Raw genomic sequence first — 21,651 nt, 5'->3', positions numbered from 1 at the left:
TTGGGTAAAGGGATGATGCCTCTGCAGACATACAAGGCACAATCCCAGAAAAGAATTTCTCATTCTACTTTAATTAAAATTTCAGAACTAGGAGAATATATTGATGGAAACTTAAGAAAGCAGAAAATATATTGAAAATACCAAGAAAGAAGCACCAAGCCATATATGACATGACCTTCAGGATGTATGTATGAAGACAGACCTTTAAGATGGACACATGAAGATAGGACCTTCAGGACAGATGTATGAAGGAAGACAGGGTCTCCAGGACAGACATCAAAGGCTGGATCTTGGCATGACATCTTTCAAGTTTTAAAGAAAACAACTGCCCACCCCATCTATACCAGCAAAGTTACCAGTCACAGTTTGAGAAAGGACTTTCCATGACAAAAACAGGCTGAAGATATTCACTAAAGCAGCTTTGCAAAAGATACCTGCAGGAATTCTTTGACTGAATAGAAAGACAAACACACCCAGCAGGCCTTGCAAACCACTTCAGATGAACAGTTAAGCAAAAGAGGAATAGGAAACACCAAATTCTACAAGATCAACAAGATGACAGAACATAAATATACATCACTCAACAATCACTCTGAATACTAGTGGTCTCAATCCACCACTGAAAAGACACAGATCAATAGAGTGTATTAAAATGCAAGACCCATCCTTTGTGTGTGTGTGTGTGTGTGTGTGTGTGTGTGTGTGTGTGTGTGATATTCAAGAACTGTATTTCATCACAAAAGACAAACAAGACAGATGCTACCTTAGGGGACAGGGTAGAAAAATGTATTTCAGGTGAATGGAAGCAAGGGTCAAACAGGAGTCACTGTTTTAATATCCAACAAAACAGACTTTAAATCTACTCAGAAGAGAGAAAGACAGTCACTTCTTACTAAGTAAACAATCCACCAAGAAGACATTACAATCCTAATCATATACATATCAAGTGTTGGTAGCTCTAATTTCATAAAACAGATTCTGGTAAAGGTAAAGTCAGCTGCATAATACTAGTGGCAGATTGCAATAGTCCATTCTAACCAATTGATGCATCATCCAGGCAAAAAGACAACAGAAAACGTGAATTAAATGAGATCACAGATCAGATAGATTTAACAGACATCTAGTTAGCATTCCCTCTGAATAATGTAGAATGCACATTTTTCTTAGTAGCCCAAAGAACTTTTATCTGAAATCGCCGATCTATTAGGGCAGAAAGTGTGTCTTAACACATACAGGGAAACTAAAAAAGCTCCTGAATTCTATCTGACCACAATGGTCTAAACCTGCAAATCGCCAGTATGAGAGTACAGAACAGTGACAAACTCACGGGGACCGAATGACACCACTTGATGATGGCCAATGACAATGAGATCAAGAAAGGAATCTAGACAGACGTTCCTAGAAATAAAAGAAAATGAAAACACAATAACAAACACTTAATGACACACCCGAGGGACTTGGAAAAACCAGTAAGGCTGAACTCAAATCAGATCAAAATAAAATTAATCAGGGCATAAATTAATGAAATGGAAATGAAAAATTATAGAGAATTAATGAAACAAGGTAGTTGTTTGATAAGTTAAATAAAAGTAACTAAATTTGCCTAAAGCATGAGAAAAGACCAAGATTAAGAAAATTAGAGGTGAAAAGAGAGCCATTATGGCAGATATAAATAAAATTCAGAAAATTATTGGGAGATATCTTAAAATATATATATTTTAAGCTAAATTGGGAAAATCTAAAATTTAAGCTAAATTGGGAAAATCTAAAAGAAATGGATGAAGGAAATACACTCATGTACATAATATAGACCAATCCATATTGTGATGAGAAGGGATTCTTTGGTAGGAATCCCTGAGTCCATTGTTCATCATGGGCAATGTCCTGATACTTCTGGAAAGTCCCAAGAAATGCCCCTGATGGGGAGGGATAAAGGAGAAATCTGTCCTATATTCAGAGAATTTTGGCATTACCTTTACTAGAGCGGTCAAATCCAAATTGTAATTACATCACATGGCCACAAGATGACCACATGTCAACATATTTTCAGGACTATATAATTTTGTTAAGGTTTTGCTGTAAGCTACTGATTGATTTAATTTCCTTACCTTCCCCTATCCTGAGTGCTTGAATAATAATAAATCTAGAGTGTCAGAATTCTGTCAGCTTCATATTAGAAGAGTTGTGACGTCATCACAAAGGGATAGGAATTCTCAACTCCATTAGTATATGGGACCCCTGTTCTATATGTAGTCAATAATTCTCAAAATGTCATGTGGTCTATAAAGGGTATTTCTTAAAGTACATATATAATCTGTCTTGAATAAAAGGATTTCTTCAAATCACATTCATTAATATTTTAGGTATAACTAATACCCACTATTCACTATATTTGCTGAAATAGAAATTCAGTGAACACTTGAATTGGGTAATTATTTTTGTCAGGGAACAAGACTATTACTGTATTATTAAAAAAACTTTAATATACATGCAACAATTATAGTACATCAAGGCAACAAAATAAACATGAAAAGATAGACATAATTCAGCATTCTTTGTGGGGTTCTGAAAAATAAATACTACCACTGAAAATTAAAGATTGAGACACACAGTTTATTCATGCAACATTTATAAACTGCCTCTAGTTTTAAATGAACTGCAGAAACCTGGATTTCATAGTAGCAGATGAATTTTATACCAAGAACTCCAAGAACGAAGGGAAAGCCATGATCCTTTTGTGTCATGTCTCAGTCTGCGGTTTGCAGTAGGGTTATGTGCCCAAACTAGTGTTTCTATCAGACAAATCTGAAAAAGTGTACCAATTGGGAACCTGGTGTTCCCTTCTACTTTATAAAAATGTATGAAAAGATCTTAACAAGGTTTTAATATATGAAAGAATCATAAATGTCAGGTGAGAGCAGGTCATGATGATAAAGCATTAAATATTTTGATAGTTCTTAGGAAAGTGGAGGCGTGCTCACGACCAGCCTGAAATTCTCAGTTTTCCTGACCATCTATTTCTTCATGTGCCCTCCCTCAGGCCCCGAGGTCACATTGATTAAAAGCAGCTTTGGACACTGTATTCTTAATGCGGTGTACATTATTCAGAACAGCTGGAGGTGCTAATTTTTAAGAATGTATGCATTTGTACAAGTATTAAAGCCTTCAGCTATGGGAAGAAAGGTCCCGGTATGTTCTGACACATCCAATACAAAAATCTATCATGAGCTTCCACACCTCCTTTGCCCCTGAAATGACTGTCTGTTCTGCCTCGCTGTAAGGCTGCTCACATCACTATTAATTACTTGATATTTCACACCATGAGACTAAGCTCCAAGCATTTGCGAGAACCTCCCATCCCTACACTTTGGACACAAGGAACGAACATGTGAGTTCACCTCTCCTCGGACAGCTTTATAGGAGGAACAGATTCCTACATGTCACAGGTGCTAGGGTTAAATATAAAAATTAACAAACAAAAATGCCACATGAAGTCCCCAGTAAGTATTGTGACTTCCTCATGTAAACAACATAGAAAATTTCTTTGGCACACTTGTTTTCCTCATATTACTCACTATAGAAAATATACTTCATATATTTTCATTTTCAATGGGTGGAATTTTTAGGGACATGTGAAGCTGTTTCAAAAATTGCAAAAAGATTTGAAACACGGATATGAAGAAAACCACTTTTCCCATAGACATATAGGATTTTTAAACACTAAGATCAGTTTTAAAATGAGGTCATGGTATAATGGTAAAGGGTGTGAAACATCCAAGATATAATTAATTGTTGTACACAGGGGGAAAATAGCATTGTAGCTCAGACATATTCACAGTCAGATATGCTGGTCACTCATGATTTCTTCATTTAAAAGTTTCTCAAATCCTTAAACTAAACTCTAAACTTCTGATGTAAATAACACCTTTCCAACATTTGTTCTGCATTTTGGAATGTTTCCAACTTCTCAGGCACACCTGATCACATTTTAAAATTGATAATTTTAAAAGGAAATCCTGAGAAAATAAGTCTAAGAAATGTATTCATTTTCTTAGATATAAAATGCTTTTCCTACATACCTTACAAATTAAGTCAGCAAATGCCTAAAAAGGTACATATCTACAAAATTTATGAAATGCTAAAAGTTGGTACCAAATGATAAATGATCGAAGAAAAACTAAAAGAGCCATTGGGCCACTGCGGCCGAGAGCCTTCTCCTGTACAAACCTATCACGTGGACATCAGAACTTAGAAAATACTTAATGAAATTAGTTTCCTTCTGTGCAAATTTAACCACTAAATAAGGGAGTGAAAGAAAACACTAATTTTAAGTTTTGAATAAAATCTGAGCCCAGCCTCTGCACACCAAGACGCATTTAAACAAATATATAAAAATCAGTTGAGTAACAACTTTATACAGTTTACAATGGATTCAGACAATCTTTGTAAGATTTCTTTAAAGCCTATTCAATTTTAAACATCCTCAATGACAAATGTAAGATTTTTAAAAAAGAAAAATAGCAGGACTATTATGCTTTTCCCTCAGACTTTACATGGGCTGGGCTGAAATCCTCAAACGACAAAATGCCACGTGTGTGCCAGAATAATATAAAATTTCAAAGATCTCCCCAGCAGCCAAACTTATGGAAACGGAATATTTACAGTACAGACACTCTGGTTTTACGTAGTCTTTCAGGATGGAGTCAGGCCTGGACTCGTCATCTCGCCTGTGGGGCTCGCAAGGCAGTCACTGGATTTTAGGCTCGTGAGGGACTTGTAGCTTGCCACTGACGTTAGTGACCCACAGAGACCAAGCAGTGAGGGCGTGTCTTCTTTACCTGGAAGTTACGATAAAATCACATAAGAGTAACAGCCTTCATGAATCACACAGCGAGACCATAGCTTCTAAGGGAGTGAAGATGCATCTGAGTGGCTAAACATACTTCACCTTTCAGCAGTTTTTAATATCACCCTTAAAAGCATTAGAGTATGTGCGCTTCTCTTAAGATTTCTTGGTATAGATGTTTGAGATAATAATTTATTCTAGAGGAAAAAGGGAATAGCTGCCTTTTGTTTACTTACTGAAACAGATCTCTTTATGACATTCCGGCTGTCCTGGATCTCACTCTGGAGACCAGGCTGGCCTCAAACTCACAGAGATCCACCTGACTCTACCTCACAAGTGCAGGGATTAAAGGTGTGCACCACCATTCCCCTCAAAAATAAATTCTCATATATTTTTGAGAATATAGTCACACTCATTCATCCAGTCAACTAAATAACACTAACTGTTGCCTAGCCAGAGAATATGGGAATCCCATACTTACATTAAGAAGGGCACTAGAAACAAACTTACCCTAATCAGACAATACTCATTTCCTGACCATTTATATTCAGTATCTCCTGTGCATTGGGGTCTGAGTTTTTAATTACATATATTTTATATTTAAACATTTAAAATTAAATTAAATTAATTAAATTAAAATTTAAAATTTATATATTTATTATTATACAAACTTTTAATTATAAATATTGTATTTAAGTAAATATATTTTAATTATATATAATTATAAAAATATAAAATATACTTTTTTAGTTATTTGTGTGTGTCACTGAGTATGTGAAAAAACGTATTATATATTTAAAAATTTAAAATTAAATTAAATTAATTACATTTAAATTAATATATACTTATATACTATTATATAAAAATTTAATTATAAATAATGTATTTAAATAAATATATTTTAATTATATGTAATTATAAAAATATAAAATATAGACTTTTTTAGTTATTTGTGTGTGTGTCACTGAGTATGTGAAAAAACAACTTTCAGGCTTTGGTTCTCTCTTTCCACTAAACATCCCCAATGAAAAGCTGAATATGAAGAAGTTCTAGAATTTAGCATTCATGACTAGCCTGAGTGACATGGTAAGTTCTCAGCAGCCTGAGCCATATGAAATCTTGTCTTAAAAAAATAAAATAAAAGCCAGGTGGTGATGGTACATGCCCAGCACTCAGGAGGTAGAGGCAGGCAGATCTCTGTGAGTTTGAGGCCAGCCTGGTCTACAGAGTGAGTTCCAGGACAGCCAGGATTACACAGAGAAACCCTCTCTTGAAAAACCAACCAACCAACCAACCAAATAAATGAATGGATAAATAAAAAATAAAATAAAATAAAATATTCTGAGCTACCGAAGTCACTTTTATTCTTTTTTATAGATAGACAGGGAAAAAGGGTAATTAACAAAAAAAAAATGTATGCTTAAAATCTAAAAGAAGCAATAAAAAATCTGAAAAAAAAGAAATTGAGAAAATAATTTGATTTATAATATAATCCAAAAGAATGGCATACTTAGAAGTAAATTTAACCAAATAATAAAATACTTACACACTTAAAATTTTTTACCATATGTACCTACCAGGACAGACTAGACAAAAGCTACTCTCAAGTTTAATGAGAGCAATTTTCCTTATGGTGAATGGAAATAATGCAGAAATCAATGACTGCGCAAGATGTTGAGAATAAAAACAATCGAGGGCTCAGCTCTGATGAAGACATTTGTATCACTTAAGGCTCAAGTAACATTTGCAGAAAGGGGAGCAGGAAGTCCGTAAGATCCAGAATGTAGAGAGCAGGCTATGAAATGCCAACTTCTAATCACAACACAGACAAAGTAAGCACTTTAAGCAAATGTGCCTACTGGCACTGGGCCCATACAACTTGGGACCCCCAGCAGTCAGCCATGGAGAAGAAGATGCTCACAGGGCCCTACCACTTACTGCTGATCTATTAGCAACATAATGCATTCTGGGAGAAGAGCAGGGCACACAGCATCTAGTTGTACAGGCCCTGGTGAGCACATCAGGCTCTGATGGATAGTTATAAATACAGGGTCACACAGTCAGTCCTACGTAAACTCTGTGAGCCATGAAACAAATGAAAGTAATGAATATGAGAAGAAGATCTGTAAGGAAGAGGAGGGGCCTACAGGTACAGGAGGGAAAGGAGAGCTGAAGGGGTGACCAAAATGTATTAAAACATGTATGAAATTGTCAATGAACACAATTTATTAATTAAGAATAAATATATTTTAATTATCCTTAATGATTATTTATTTGCATATGTGCATGTATGTGGGACATGTTTGTAATCCCAAACACCAGAGGCAGTCAAAAGAATTACAAGTTTAAAGTCAGTTTGGGCTACGGAAGAACACTTTGTTCTTAAAAACAAGAAATGTTAAACTACTCACGAATACCAAAGCCACTTCCTTCCTGTCTTAGTTAGAGTGACTATTGCTATAATGAAACACCATGATAAAAGCAAGCTGGGAGAACAGGGTTTGTTTGGCTTACACTTCCACATCCTAGTTCATCACTGAAGGAAGTCAGGACAAGAACTCATACAGGGCAGGGACCTGGAGGCAGGGGCTGATGCAGAGGCCATGGATGGGTGCTGCTTACTGGCTTGCTCTCTATGGCTTGCTCAGCCTGCTTTCTTATAGAACTCAAGACCACCACCAGCCCAGGGCTGGCACCAACCACGATGGGCTGGGCCCTTCCCCATCCATCACTAGTAAGAAAATGCCCTATGGCTTGCCTACAGCCCAAACTTATGGAGGCATTTTTCTCAACTGTGGTTCTCTCCTCTTAAATGATGTCAGCTTGTGTCAAGTTGACTTAAAACTAGTTAGCACACTTACCTTCACCGACGAAATTCAATGAGTCTTGTTTCCCATCTCCTTCTTGTGAGTGGCTGGGATCCAAGGAGGCCTGAGACAGGCTAACTTCTGCTGATAACTGGTCAAGGCTTTGGTAACTTTTACTGAAAATAAGGATAAAAAAATATTGAAATTTTTTTCACTAAAAAGAACATATTGTGATAGTCCTCAATGTTTTATAATGCATTAAAATTGTAACTAATTTTCTCACATCTTCCCTAAATTTTGCCTTTATCATAGTTTCTGTGTGATTTCCATTATACTTTTCTCCCTATCTACTTTGGAAGCTTATCTATTTTGTTCATTGAAAAACAGAAAAGAATAATAATTTGTCAAGCAAATTATCAAATTGATTATCTATTATCTAGACAATTAAAACGGGAACTTCTAATCTAAGGAATACTACCAATAAACAAAAGATGCCTGACAGTGGTGGCGCATGCCTTTAATCCCAGCACTTGAGAGGCAGACGGATCTCTGTGTTCGAGGCCAGCCTGGTAAACAGAGTGAGATCCAGGACAGTCAGAGAAATGCTGCCTTGAAAACAAAACAAACAAATAAAAAACCAAATGGCATAATTTAATAATGAGCTATCATTTCGAGCACTTTACAATGTCTTCTACAAAGTGCCTTTCAGTGCTGTTCAACAAAACCGATATTGTACATCCCTGCAATTTAAAAGTTTAAAAATGTTGAGTAATAAATAGCTACTGTATTTATAGACCGTCAAGACAATCTCCTCTTCTCATCTGTCTGGTGTTTCAAGACCCTTTTGTATTATACTAATTACTTAGAAATATTATATCAGAGGCTATTTCAGTTAGAAATAAAAAAATTAATGAAAGATTATTAATTTAGTTTTTAGGATAAGGCCAACAAAAAAGATATAATCAGGTTTGGTGTCCTTTGTAGTTCATGTAAAATCAGAATTGATCATTGTTTACCAACATGAGTGGACTAAGAAAAGGTTTTTCAAATTGAACATCTTTCATATGGTAGTCAGATCCTATATAAATCCACAAATATATATATATATATATATATATATATATATATATATACATACACACACATATATATACACATACATATATAATATTTACAGGAGAGCACATATGAATCAAATGAACTCTTTTTATAGCTGTCTGTATGTATACAACATGAGCAGACCTGGTCACAGATCTGACAAAGGAACATATATTAAAAGCTGGATATAGTGGCACTGGCCTTTAATCTCAGCAATTGGGAGGCAGAGACAAATGGATTTCTATGCATTCAAGCCATCCTAGTCTACATACCAGGTTCCAGGCCACCTAGAGCTACATAGTGAGACCTTGTTTCAAGGAAAAAGTTTTGAATACTTATGTTCAGATATTATCTTATGCTAAATGAAAAGTACATGGAAAACTATTCCATTACTAAAAGTAGATTTTATATTAATAACATGAACACAAATTACATTAATAATAACAACCAAATAACAATAACAACAAAAGGCAGGAACCAATAAGTTTACTAAAATAATTATTATTTTAAATTGGTTTTGTATTTCCCATCTATCTTACTAAGATAAAATTTTATAGGCTGCCATAGTGATAGAATACATTGATCAGGAATTCATTTTTTTCTCTCTCAAAAAAGAAGAAAAAGAGAAGGCAGAATGACTTTACTAACTTACAGTACAAACAGTGTTCTCAATTTATACTAAGATGACTTCTCAAATGTTTAGGGCTTAAAAGTCCTTAATTATAATTTTAGATCAGGAAACTCTGAGAGAGCAGATAATGCATTTATAAGCTACATAGTATACAATAAAGCAATACCCAATATTTATAAAGCACTTGGTATATGCTAAAATACAGTGCTATACATTAAATTAAATGTATATGATGCACACGTGTATGAGCATATGTACACACACAATTTTATTTCATACTGAACAGGAAGTTAGATATTAATTATTATTATTATTATTACCCCTATTTTTTTTAATGGAAACAGGGTCACACATAGAGTAAACAGCCCTAGCAGTTTGCCCTCGGACCTAACCATCATCTAGCTGCTGTCATCTCCACCCCAGCATCAGAGGAAGGACCTGCCTTCCTATGTTATGGAAGGTCTTCTCAAAGAGCCCGCGTCTGTATTTAATTATTCTGTCCCTGTAAAATTCATTGGCTTTCATTAAAGTTGTATTTTCTTATCTATAGAGGATGGTAAGAACGTGGGGGTCTTTTTTCGAGGTGTGTATGTGTGTCTACACCTGTGCACATGCACACACAACAGAGCAGGCCTTCGGATGTGCTCTATAGGCTAATATTACTTGAGATGAGGTTGCTCCCTGAAATGGAGGCCTGTTGTTTCAGTGAAGCGGACTTGTGAAATCCAGTCCCAACCTATGCTCGGGGTTACAGCTGTTGTGAAGATGTGTCACTGTGACTGGTTTAATGAAAAGCTGAATGGCCAACAGCTAGGCAGGATTTCCAGGCCCAGAGGAGGCTGGGAAGAAGGGTGGAGATGCCAGGAGATGCAAAGCAAACAGGATAGACACCACGGAGATCAGGTAATAAAGCCATGAGGCGGAAAGTAAATGGATAGACATGGATTAATTTAAGTTATAAGAGCTAGTTAGAGATAAGCCTAAGCTATCGGCCAAGCTTTCATAATTAGTATGTCTCAGTGTCATTTTTTTTTTTTTTTTTTTTTTTTTTTGTGAGCTGGTGGCCCAAAGGAAAGTCCGACTACAAGCAGCCATGTCCAGACTTTCAGCATGGGTGCTGGGGATTCAATCTCAGGCCCTCATGCTTACAGACCAACACTCTTATCCACTAAGCCATCTTCCTGGCCCAGAACACGGGATTCTAATGGGTGATTTTAAATGTATCTTCACAAATTATTTTCTATGTTCAACACACAGAATTACTACTGTTTAACTAGTGGCTTAAGATGACTTTCTGACACTATTTTTATTGTAATAAATGTGTCAGTATTTTTTATTTGAAATTTATATGCAGAAACATTTAAAAACAAAATACTCATAACCAAAAGACAGGAATTTGTTGAATACCATAACAGACTTTGGCAGCACGTAGTTACAATAATCTCCAGGCCTGCTGCTTACTAGAGGAAGGAAACTTTGAAAGAGACCCTGAGAATAACAATGTCGGATGAGCTTCCCACAAAGCTGAAGTTCAGAGGGACTGATATTGAAACTTTTTCTTTAATTTTTCCCAGTCAGTATCAATCCTTGAGTTTACAGTTGCTACTTAATCAAGGGAAATGAATGCAGAAACAGAATTTGGAAACAATGATGCTTTAAAATAACAAGTATTTCATTCCTAAATTAACCCTTTACTTATAAGACATTAATAGCAGTACCTACTGTACATTCTACCTCCCTTATTGAAGACAAGCACAAACCCACCAGCAGGAAGGAGACTTCAGCTTCAGATGGGGAAGAACGGTGTTTAGATTACATATTCTTATCCAATTTCTAAAAAGACTCATTCTCACAAACATTTGTAGGTTTGTAGTAAACTGTCTATGGGAGTTCTGCCATTAAGAGGTCATAGCTAAGTCCTGAGAATTCTAGATTCATTAACATCATGAGATTTAATGTACCCAGAGAGATACATAAACTAATACATATTGCTGCTTCTCAGAACAGAATTTTTAAAATATAAGTAGTTTAAGGTCATAAAAATGAGAACCCAAAGCAGCGAGAAGCACACCTTCTGTAACACAAGACCTTGTCATTTAATACATTTAATACATTATGTTGCTAAATATACTTTAAACTACTAAGAATGGTGTCTTGTGTCATGGGTAGTCTTCTCTCAGTCAGTGATTAGAAATAACGATACAGTTTTTATATTATATATTTGCTCAAAAGGTGTTCTAAAGTCAGTAATTCACATTATCTGGTAGTCACCGCACAACACCCTCTGTGATGCAGAGAGAGAAATGAGTATTAGCCACAGGGAGAAGAGAAATCATGTGCCTGATTGCTACAATCCACAGACGCAGAGAGGCTAAGTAACAAGGAGGGCTCTGGGGGGATGGACAGATTTCCCTGGGAAGGGGAAAGAGAATAGATTATGTGGGTGGACTGGAGGCGGGTGGGGATGGGAATAGGAGGGATCAGGTGGGAGATGGAGGGACAGAGGTAGAGAGTATAAGGAGAGACAACTGGAACTGGGGGGCATTTGGAAGAAGATATGGAAACCTAGTACGGTGGAAAGTCCCTGGAATCTCTGAGGGTGACCCTAGCGAGGACTCCTAGTATTGGGGGTACAGAGCCTGAACTGGCCATCTTCTGTAACCAGGCAAGACTTCCAGTGGTGTGACTGGGACACCAACCCAGCCAAAAGACCTTCAATCTACAATCTGTCCGGCTGCAAGATGTGCTGGGGCAATGGTAGTTCAGAGCTTGTGGGAGTTGGTCTAACTTGAAGTCCACACCAGGAGAGGGAGCTCATGCCCCACACTGCCTGGATGGCTAGGAACCAGAAGCTGGATGGCCCTGAGACCTAGGGCAGTTCCAAACACGACTGGCCAAAGGGGTGGGGGTCAGGGAGTCAATAAAATGATTCCTAATGATATTCTGCTATACTCACAGCTCAGATTGGTGCCTAGCCCAATGTCATCAGAGAGGCTTCCTCCCCAGCAGCTGAGGGAGCAGATGCAGAGACCCACAGCCAAACATTAGGCAGAGCTTGTGGAACCCCACAAAAAAGATGGAGGAAAGACCTCACAAGAACACAGCCCATAGACATCAGCAAAGCAGGGCTCACAGACTGAAGTGACAATCACAGAGCCTGCATAGGTCTATGCTAGGTCCTCTGTATATGTTGTGGTTGTTAGCTTTGTTTTTTGTTTGTTTGTTTTTGTTTGTGTTCTGAGACAGAGTTTCTCTGTGCAGTCCTGGCTGTCCTGGAACTCTGTTGACCCCACTGGCCTTGAGCTCACAGAGATCTACCTGCCTCTGCCTCCCAAGTGCTGGGCTTAAAGACATGCACCACTACCGCCCAGCTTATTTTGGGGATTTTGTGGGACTCCTAGCAGTGGTGGATGGATGTCTCTGACTCTTTTGCCTGCTCTTAGGACCCTTTTCCTCGTACTGGGTTGCTTATTCCACTCTTGATAATGAGGTTATGTGCCTACTCTTACTGCATCTTATGCCGTGTTCAGTTGATATCCCTGGTAAGCCTGCTTTTTTCTGAAGGCAAATGGAAGAGCAGTGGATCTGGGGGAAAGTGGAGGTGGGAAGGGGGTGGGAGGTGTAGAGGGAGGGGAGCCTGTGGAAGGGATATAATGTATGAGACAAGAATGAAGAAAAAAATCATGTGCATGATATTCACAGGCATATGTATGCACATGGAAACAGAGAAGCTATTTTTAATTCTTGTTTTTCACAGGGATATGTTTAAATAATAAAATTGTTAGGGCTGGAGAGAAGGCTCAGCAGTTAAGAGCAATGACTGTTCCAGAGGATCCAAGTTCAATTCCCAGCACCCACATGGCATCTCACAACTGTAACTCCAGTTACTGGAGATCTGGCACCCTCACACAGACATGCACACAGTGCACACAAAAGGCACCATTACTTTTTTTGGTTTCTACAAACTGTAACAGCCAGTTTTGTATTCAAACTGAAACCTAACACAGGCCTATACTTTTTAGTAACAACAAGCCAAGTTTCAGCCAACCCCAGAGGGCCAACTGGTCACATCACCCTCAAACAAGGCCACTGCCTCTTCCCTCTATGTTCAAGTGAGGTTCATGCTTAAACATAACCAGTCAAATGATATTTCTACTTTGCTTTCTGCTCCCTTTATAAAAGCCACTGCTTTCTGCTGCTGGGTGGGTGTTCTCTGAACTTGTTCTGAGTGCTGCCTAGTTCACAAATTTGCTGGTACCTCAAATAAGCACTGTTAGGCCCACCTTGTCCCAAGCTTGCTTCTGACACTTTCTTCTTGAACTCATCTTAGGCCAGGTGGTTGATTAATCTTCTAGAGCTTTAGGCATTGTACCTCCTTTGTAGGAGAAACTTATTAACACCAAAATGAGTGAACTGTAGGGCCAGCTATCAAGAGAGCTGATAATCCTTATTAAAAGAGATCTAGCCATTCCCTCCATAATTTGTAAGTTCTCATAAATGATGGAAAAGTCTGCTTAGTTTTAAACATGATTTATAGGAAGCTCCCTATCCAGACCTCCACCTTTAAATGAAGTAATTGGGATTACATACCCAGAACTATTAAGGATCAATCAATTTTCTGTAAGGTTCAGAAAGCAGATCTTGGAATGTGAGATAAGTATGCACTCCTTTGTATGGAAGATTAATAAAGAAAAGACCATGTCAACTATTAATACTCACCGAGAAGTTATGAAGTACCAGATGATGCACCTGACTATTAGACAGGCCTTACTTTCGGAATTATATGGACAGAAAGAGAAAGTTAAGGGAAGGAAGCATCACAATGTAATCAATTAGTGGTGGTTATTGACAATCACTGAGTTTGAACTTTGGGTCCAGATTCCTCTGTGCTATACTGTGCCTGAATACTTTTTGCTGAGGGATAGCATGTAGTGATATATTATGTACCCTAATGAACTTGCCCAGGGATCGGAGGACAGAGCCAGCCACTAGATTAGACATAGAGGTCAGGCAGTGGTGGCACACACCCTTAATCCTATCACTCGGAAGGCACACATACCTTTAATCCCAGGAAGTGACATGGCTGGGCAGAGAAAGGTATATAAGGCATGAGGAAACAGGAACTAAAGCAGTTCAGCTGAGACCTTTTTGGGTGAGGACTCAGAGGCTTTCACTCAGGATTTGTGGAGTTGGTGAGTTAAAAGGTGGTGGCTGTAGCTCGCTCTGCTTCTCTGATCTTTCAGCTTTCACCCTAATATCTGGCTCTGGGGTTTTTATTATAAGACCTTTTAAGATTCATGTTACAATAACGAGGTCATCTAAAAACAGTAAGAACATAATGAGGGCAAGTCAAGTTAATACTAGAAAAGGATACTTTCCTTCTCAGCTGATGATGTGAGTCAAGAAGCACAAACTAAATTCATGCTGAATAGATAGGCTGGTCCCCTGCCTTTGTTTCAAGACTGCAATCACTTGGACTCCTGTGATACTGCTTTGTAAATAAGTTATCATTACCCATGCAAGTGTAAACTAGCGATAAACATCCCACTTGTGGGCCTTTATTTTAAACCTTTATCTATTACTACTATTGTATGTGTGTGAGTGCAGGTTTGTGGCTGAGCCAGGCCCACATCGGGTTCTTTATTGACTCTACAATAGGTAATGTGTGACCAGGTAAAAGCATACATCTTCCGTCAAAAATATTTTACCTTTTTACAATGATGTGGATAGTGCAAAGAAACGTTTTGATTTAGCAGATTTAATGCAATCCTAGTGTGTGTGTGTGTGTGTGTGTGTGTGTGTGTGTGTGTGTGTGTGTGTATGGTTAGAGGTCTGAGACCATCCTTGGAGATTATTCCATAGGAGCTATCCACATTTTTTTTTAAACAGACCTAAGGCTTTCCAGCCAGGCTGGGCTGCCTGGCCAGTGAGCCCCAGGGATCCATCGGACTCTGTCTTCTTAAGATTGGGAATACAAGTGTGGCTAGCCGTATCTAGCTTTTTACATGGGAGCTAGGGATCAAATATAGGTCCTCAAGGTGGCACATTCAACACTTTCATGACTGAGTTCTGCCCACTGGCCCTGTCACAATAGTGAACATGTGTGCATGATATATGCATATATATGTATCCATGTGAGTGTGCACCCATGTTCACATGCATAATTTTCAGACAGGGTCTCTCAATGAAACTGGAGCCCTTGGATTGGACAAAACTAGCTTACTAGTGGGTTCCAAAATCTCCCTGTCTTTGTCCTCCCAGTGTTAGGATTCTAGGTATGTAATACTACTCACTTTTTATGTGGGTGAGGGAGATCCAAACTCAGGTCCTCATGCTTGCACAAGTAGTTTATCAACTGAGCCATAACACAGCTCATCTTTGTAAAGTTAAGAGCCTCTCATGTGTCACATATAAAGTGTACCATATGCGTCTATAAAGCATGTTTTTATCATAAACTTGAAATACAAACTGTTCTACTAATTCAGTATGACACAGAAAGGTGAAGTTATACTCAGCATAGGCGATAGCTATGTAAACTTTTTGTTTTGTTTTGTTTTTCCAGACCGGGTTTCTCCGTGTAACAGTCCTGGCTGTCTTGGAACTAGCTCTGTAGACCAAGCTGGTCTTGACCTCACAGAGATACGCCTGCCTATGCCTCCTAAGTGCTGAGATTAAAGGCATGCGCCACCACTGCCTCGCCACTATAAACTTTTATGAGAATATAAAGGAACTCTATGCTAGTCTATGGAATGCCCAAAGCCAATACTTTGGGTCATATTAAGAAATGATTTAATAGATGAAAAGGGTTCTGGTTTATTCCACAAAGTGTCTACTAACCTCTACTTGTCTCTAACAATCAATGAGACAAGAAAGAACTCAAGTCTCTAGTACTATTTTCAATAACAGAAGGTCAAATTTAAATTGCACCCTATCCTTGATAACAACAACCCCCCAAATCATAAAAATAAAGAAGGTGGAAGTTATGCTTTTGCTAAAACATGTCTGTTCAAGTAACTAGTCAAGGTGCAGAAAACTAGATGAATGCCAGACAGATAAGCCAACAGAAACACTAGCTAGTAGGGTACTCTAAGAAGCATAGGTAAAAATGTGTGACTTTGCCAGTGACTTCTAAGCACAGAGAATCTAAAGAAGAACAGATAAAGGAAGAGGGGAAGAAGAAGGGAGAGAAGAAGGGAGAAAGAAAAAGAGTGAAAGGGAGAAATAGAAGGAAAGATAAAAATAAAAGGGGCTGGGAGGGAAGATTAGGGACACAAGTTAGAAACTTACTGAAGAAGAAATATAGTGGAAACATATGATTAAGATGGACGTGTCAAACCCCAAGAGCTGCTAATATAACCTGATTTCAAATGTAGATTGTCTGAGATTTTGCAGCTCATTCAATACTGACAACATTCTGACCAAACGAAAGGCCAAACATCAGGACAAAGAAATCACAACCCAAGGCAGAGTGATTGTGCTACAGCCTCTCAAAATTAGACTGATGAATGAACAAAACTCAGATCCACTGAGAACCGTAACTTTATATACTTTTAGGAGATGGAATATGGAATTTTTAAGAATCTGGAAAATTAATTCCAGGCTACTATATCCTAAAGCTAAAATTTAAAAACAAATGCCTCATGAAAACAAGTCCATAGATACAACTAAGACTGAATGGGAATATAACAGAAGCAGGAGACAATTGCTCTGACACTATTACCTAGGAATTCTTCAGATACTTTGCTTCCCCAGAGTGCCTTGGCTTCAAATGTTCAGACATCTGCTTCTTAAGGGAACCTCATCGAGGGAGTTCTAAAGCCTATCTTTGCTGCAGAAAAATAACTGAGGTGCCAAAGTGGATAGCCATATGTTTTGGTACAACTAAATGTGTAATTAGTTGGAAAAAAATATTACACTTACTCATACCACTGTTTATTGTGTTTTCGGTAAAGCAACGTATCCAAGGCAACAGCATTGACATCCAGAGCTCCTGGGGAAGGCCACTGGTTGGTGAGGTGGGCAGTTAACTCTTGTCTTGATCTTAAATCATTATTCTTTAGCACAGTCCTGTGAATATTAAGATGGTGAGTGCTTTTGTCTTTACTATTTGTTATTCTCTCAATGGCAGGGAACCTAACTTGTACTTAGGCCCCAAAGTAATCATTTACAAATATTATGTCAATAGACTGAGCAGAAACACAGCAAGGCTGGCTGGGCCTCGGGTTGTTTAATCTTCTGCAGCATGTGCTTTTTAGACTTTCTGTGCTGGCTAGGATCAGTCACTACCACTGAAAAATCAGACTTCCTGTCTTCTCCAATGAGGTGTTACTAAATAATTAAAGGGTCCATCAGCACTTTATACCTAAATCAAAAGCAACGGTATCCTAGATACAGACTACCAGATGGTAGCTAAAATATAGATTCCATGTCTAAGGATCTCCTGGCTTAAAAACTCGGAGTAATAATTGAAAGTAATTTAACTCAAGTAAAAAGATCAGTTAAATCAATTTAAAAAAATAGAAATATAAGAAATTTTAAAATTCATGCAATACATTTTAAAGAATATTTTAATTTAAAATTTTCCTTCACTTATCATTCCTTCTAATTTTTAAATTTTTTTTTTTTTAAGATTTATTTATTTATTATGTATACAGTATTCTGCCTGCATGTATCCCTGCAGGCCAGAAGAGGGCGCCAGATCTCATTACAGATGGTTGTGAGCCTCCATGTGGTTGCTGGGAATTGAACTCAGGACCTTTGGAAGAGCAAGCAGTGCTCTTAACCTCTGAGCCATCTCTCCAGCCCTAATTTTTAAATTTTTAATTATGTCTGTATGTGTGTGTCTGCATGTAGTATGTGCACATGAGTACAGTGCCTTTCGAGGCCAGAAGAGGGCGTCTGATCCCCTGGAGCAGTCTGAGATAACGGTAGGAACTAAACTCAGGTCCTTTGCACAAGCAGCATTTGCTGCTCTTAACTGCCAAGCCATCTCTGCAGACCCATAAAATCGTTTTTGACAGAAATGACTATTAATAAAGTTTCATGAAATAATTAAGTCAATTTCAAAACTGTACTGAATGCTAATAATCAATCAATTGGCAATGTTTCACCATGTTTTCCTTTACTTTTTATAGTATTGTTACTTGACAGGAACAACTTGCAAAAGAATTCAAGTTTTGGCAAAATTTCAATTTATACAAACCAACCGACTATTGTCATGAGACCAAGTCAACATTGGAACTGATTAAAGAAAATTTAAAAGCAATGGTCTTACTGTAGCTCAAAAAAACCTTACAGAACACCTTGGCAGCACATTCTCAAACAGGAGCCTATGAACTTTGTGTACTAAGATTCTGAGTCATCACATCAGGCGCAGGGAAGGGATGGGTGCCTACTACTAACCTCCACAACCCATAGTCCTGTTCTGGATGGGGAGAGTTCAGTGAGCAGCTGGCAGCACAATCCTACACTGAAGACAACTGACCAGCACAAGCCTCTAACTGCCAGCAGTGGGTCTACATCATAGCCATGTTTACATGTCTCTAATGGGCTAGTTCTCTAGGGTACAGTTTTGATTTTACATAGTATTATAACTGTATTTTAAAAATGGGTTTCACTATATACAGAAAGAAACATCATCTAATACAGACATTAGATCTTGTCTCATTAAACTAAAAAGTCAAAGAGAATGAATCTTACTAAAATACTCTTTTTTTTTTCCTGGATAGCTGCCACAATTCTTTTCACTGGAAAAATACATGAAACTCATTTAAAAAGACTTTCAAGGTACTTTAACATCGCTTACTTACTGAAAATAAAACTTTACAAAAATTTTAAGATTGTTAGAAAAAGAAGAAGTAATGATTACTGGCCTGATAATTTACCACAATACCTTGCATTATTTTGGGGTTTCCTAGTAGATTTTCCTCTATTAGATACTTGCTTCACTGGAGGTTTCTAGTGAATACCAATGGAAAACTCAACCTCAGTGTCATGAGTGGATTTCAGGCAGCATTCCCTACGGTGTGAGAAATGCAACTGTGCATCTGTGAGTAACTGATACTGGCCGTTTGTTAAGGGCGAGTAACATCACAATTTCCAATGTATAATGCAGTTTCTCTTTGCAAAGTGAAGCAACCAGAACCGGCTTCACAAAGGTTACAAAACAACAGTTGTCCAAAGAAAACTTCTGCTTAAAACCGAATTCAGGAATTATCTTTTATTTGGTGTACTGGTATACAGGGGTGTAAGGATAACTTCCAGGAGTTGGTGTTTCCTTCCACCATGTGGGTTGTGGGAAATGAACTAAGATCATCAAGTTTGGCAACAAGTACCTTCAGCAACTGAGCCATCTAGCTGGCCTTCAGTATTATCTTTGGACCTTTGTCCTTAGAAATCCCAACGATACTGTTTCTATGCACAGCTGCTTGTCCTTTGAAACGAGCTAAGAGACTTCAGTGTGTGGAATGGCACAGTTTTGGTTCATGTAGTACCCACTTTCCACTTTTTATAGGAAACGTGCCATCGGGAAATCCTGGCATTTGTCCTACCCCTATGGAACAGATAGGTTCATAGGGAACTCTTGCAGAGTAAACTGTAGCTAGGCTTCCATTCTTGGGCACACCACAGAACAGGCATGTGAGTTAAGTTAGATTAAAAACTTCATTCTGTGTTTCAGATCTTGACAAGAATCTAATCTGAGTGACAAAAAGGAGGGGTATTTATCTGCTCAAGCAGTGGGGCCCTGACTAAGATCAGTGGAGAACTTTCCACAGTTCCTACTTTCAGCCTGCCTCTCTCCAGGCCTGCTTCTCCATCCTACTAGCCTGTAAACTTCTCGTAGCTTCCCAGTAAATTTTATTGTAGCCAAGAGTTAACTGCAGTTGCTTTCAAACTAAACAATCCCATCATTTCTCTTAAAATTATATCAAACTGACAGCAAGACCTATTCAAAGTGACTCAAGTAAGGTCAGTAAAAGGAAGAGTGTTGTTCTTACCTGTGTCTAGCCTAAAAGTGACGTTACCTTACATTACCAAATAATTGTTCATCACATTAAATCAGTGACTAAAGATAAATATGCATTACTTCATATTTTACTAAAAACTCTAATTAGGGTTGAAATTAATCAGCTAATCTAAATGTGGAAACATCCTATGTGATGGAAATAAATCAACTTATCAGTCACACTAAGGGAAAGATTCTACAGAAAGGTTCACTACAGAAAATTTTTAATCAACTAAGTAACAACAATATATTATCTGTAGTGGGTAGCTGTTCTAGCTTTGACCTGGAAATACCACCCCCCTTGAGGCTTTGGTGGAGCCGAGAGAGGACCCCTGAAGACCCGAGATCCAGATGGAGGAGCTCTCTTGGTTCCTGGACCCTGGACGCTGGAGGTAGATCAAGCAGAGTTCTCTAGAGAACACCGCCAGACTGCGCTACACCTTTCCCAGACTCTGCAACCTATCCCTTCACTTGTAAGTTACCCCACAAAATAAACCCCCCTTTTAACTACGTGGAGTTGCTTTAATAATTCCACCAATAATTATCAATTAAATTTGAAAACTTTTCTGTGATATTTATCTCTAAATTAATAAAAGCTCTTTTCTCTTTGGATTTTTAATAGGAATTATTCAGGAATTTCATCTCTCAAAATAATGTAATTCAGTCTTGATGAATACAAAGATTAAAAGATCACTAGAGAAAGAACTTCATGCTATGGATTTTAAGTCAGATTAATTCCATCAAGCTTAACCACATTCTGACACATCTGATGCTGCTCAAACAGTGACTTTGAGAGGACCCCAGAGGAGGGAACCATATACAAAATCTAAGTTTACTTAACTCTTGAAAAATTATCATCGCCTTGCCTATATTCTTTAAACATTAATCATACCTCAACTCTATTTAAAAAAAAAATTCTAGGGCTGGAGAGATGGCTTGGTGGTTAGAAGTACTTGTTGCTCCCCAAGGGACTCAAATTTGGTTCCCAGAACCAATGTGGGTGGCTCACAATCACTTGTAACTCTAGCTCCAGGGGATACAGTGCCTTTTCTGAGGGCAATATACCTATGTGGCATACACTCACACAGATACACATATACACATAAATAAAAATAAAAAATCTCTTAAAAGTCCAAATTCTATCCATTCCTCAGAATCTGTTCTACTTTCTGACTCTCCAAGAAGATTTTCAGACTCTTATTTGGTACATTCTGAGAAGGGTCATCCTCTCTCCATCACTTTGCTTACTTCTCAGATCAGAGAC

General features: G+C 37.9%; 1 protein-coding gene across 4 annotated transcripts in view; it reads right to left on the bottom strand.

Moving 5' to 3' along the window:
- Nucleotides 1–2,463: 2,463 nt before the first annotated feature.
- The window catches only part of Rundc3b (RUN domain containing 3B), a 164,974-nt gene continuing 145,786 nt past the window's right edge, over nt 2,464–21,651 (bottom strand). For 2 of the 4 annotated variants that reach the window (XM_059257287.1, XM_059257285.1), the window contains exons 9-11: nt 17,303–17,449; nt 7,708–7,829; nt 2,464–4,838 (exon numbers count right to left, since the gene is read on the bottom strand). In XM_059257287.1, the coding sequence (XP_059113270.1) occupies nt 4,693–4,838; nt 7,708–7,829; nt 17,303–17,449 (415 nt within the window). In that variant the 3' untranslated portion in view covers nt 2,464–4,692. The remainder of the gene's footprint in view (nt 4,839–7,707; nt 7,830–17,302; nt 17,450–21,651) is intronic. The other 2 variants (XM_059257288.1, XM_059257286.1) reach the window with 1 other exon arrangement.

Source organism: Peromyscus eremicus, chromosome 3, assembly GCF_949786415.1.
Source record: "Peromyscus eremicus chromosome 3, PerEre_H2_v1, whole genome shotgun sequence".
NCBI lineage: Eukaryota > Metazoa > Chordata > Mammalia > Rodentia > Cricetidae > Peromyscus > Peromyscus eremicus.
Note: the sequence above shows the minus strand (reverse complement) of the source record. Positions and strands in the feature narration are given on the sequence as shown.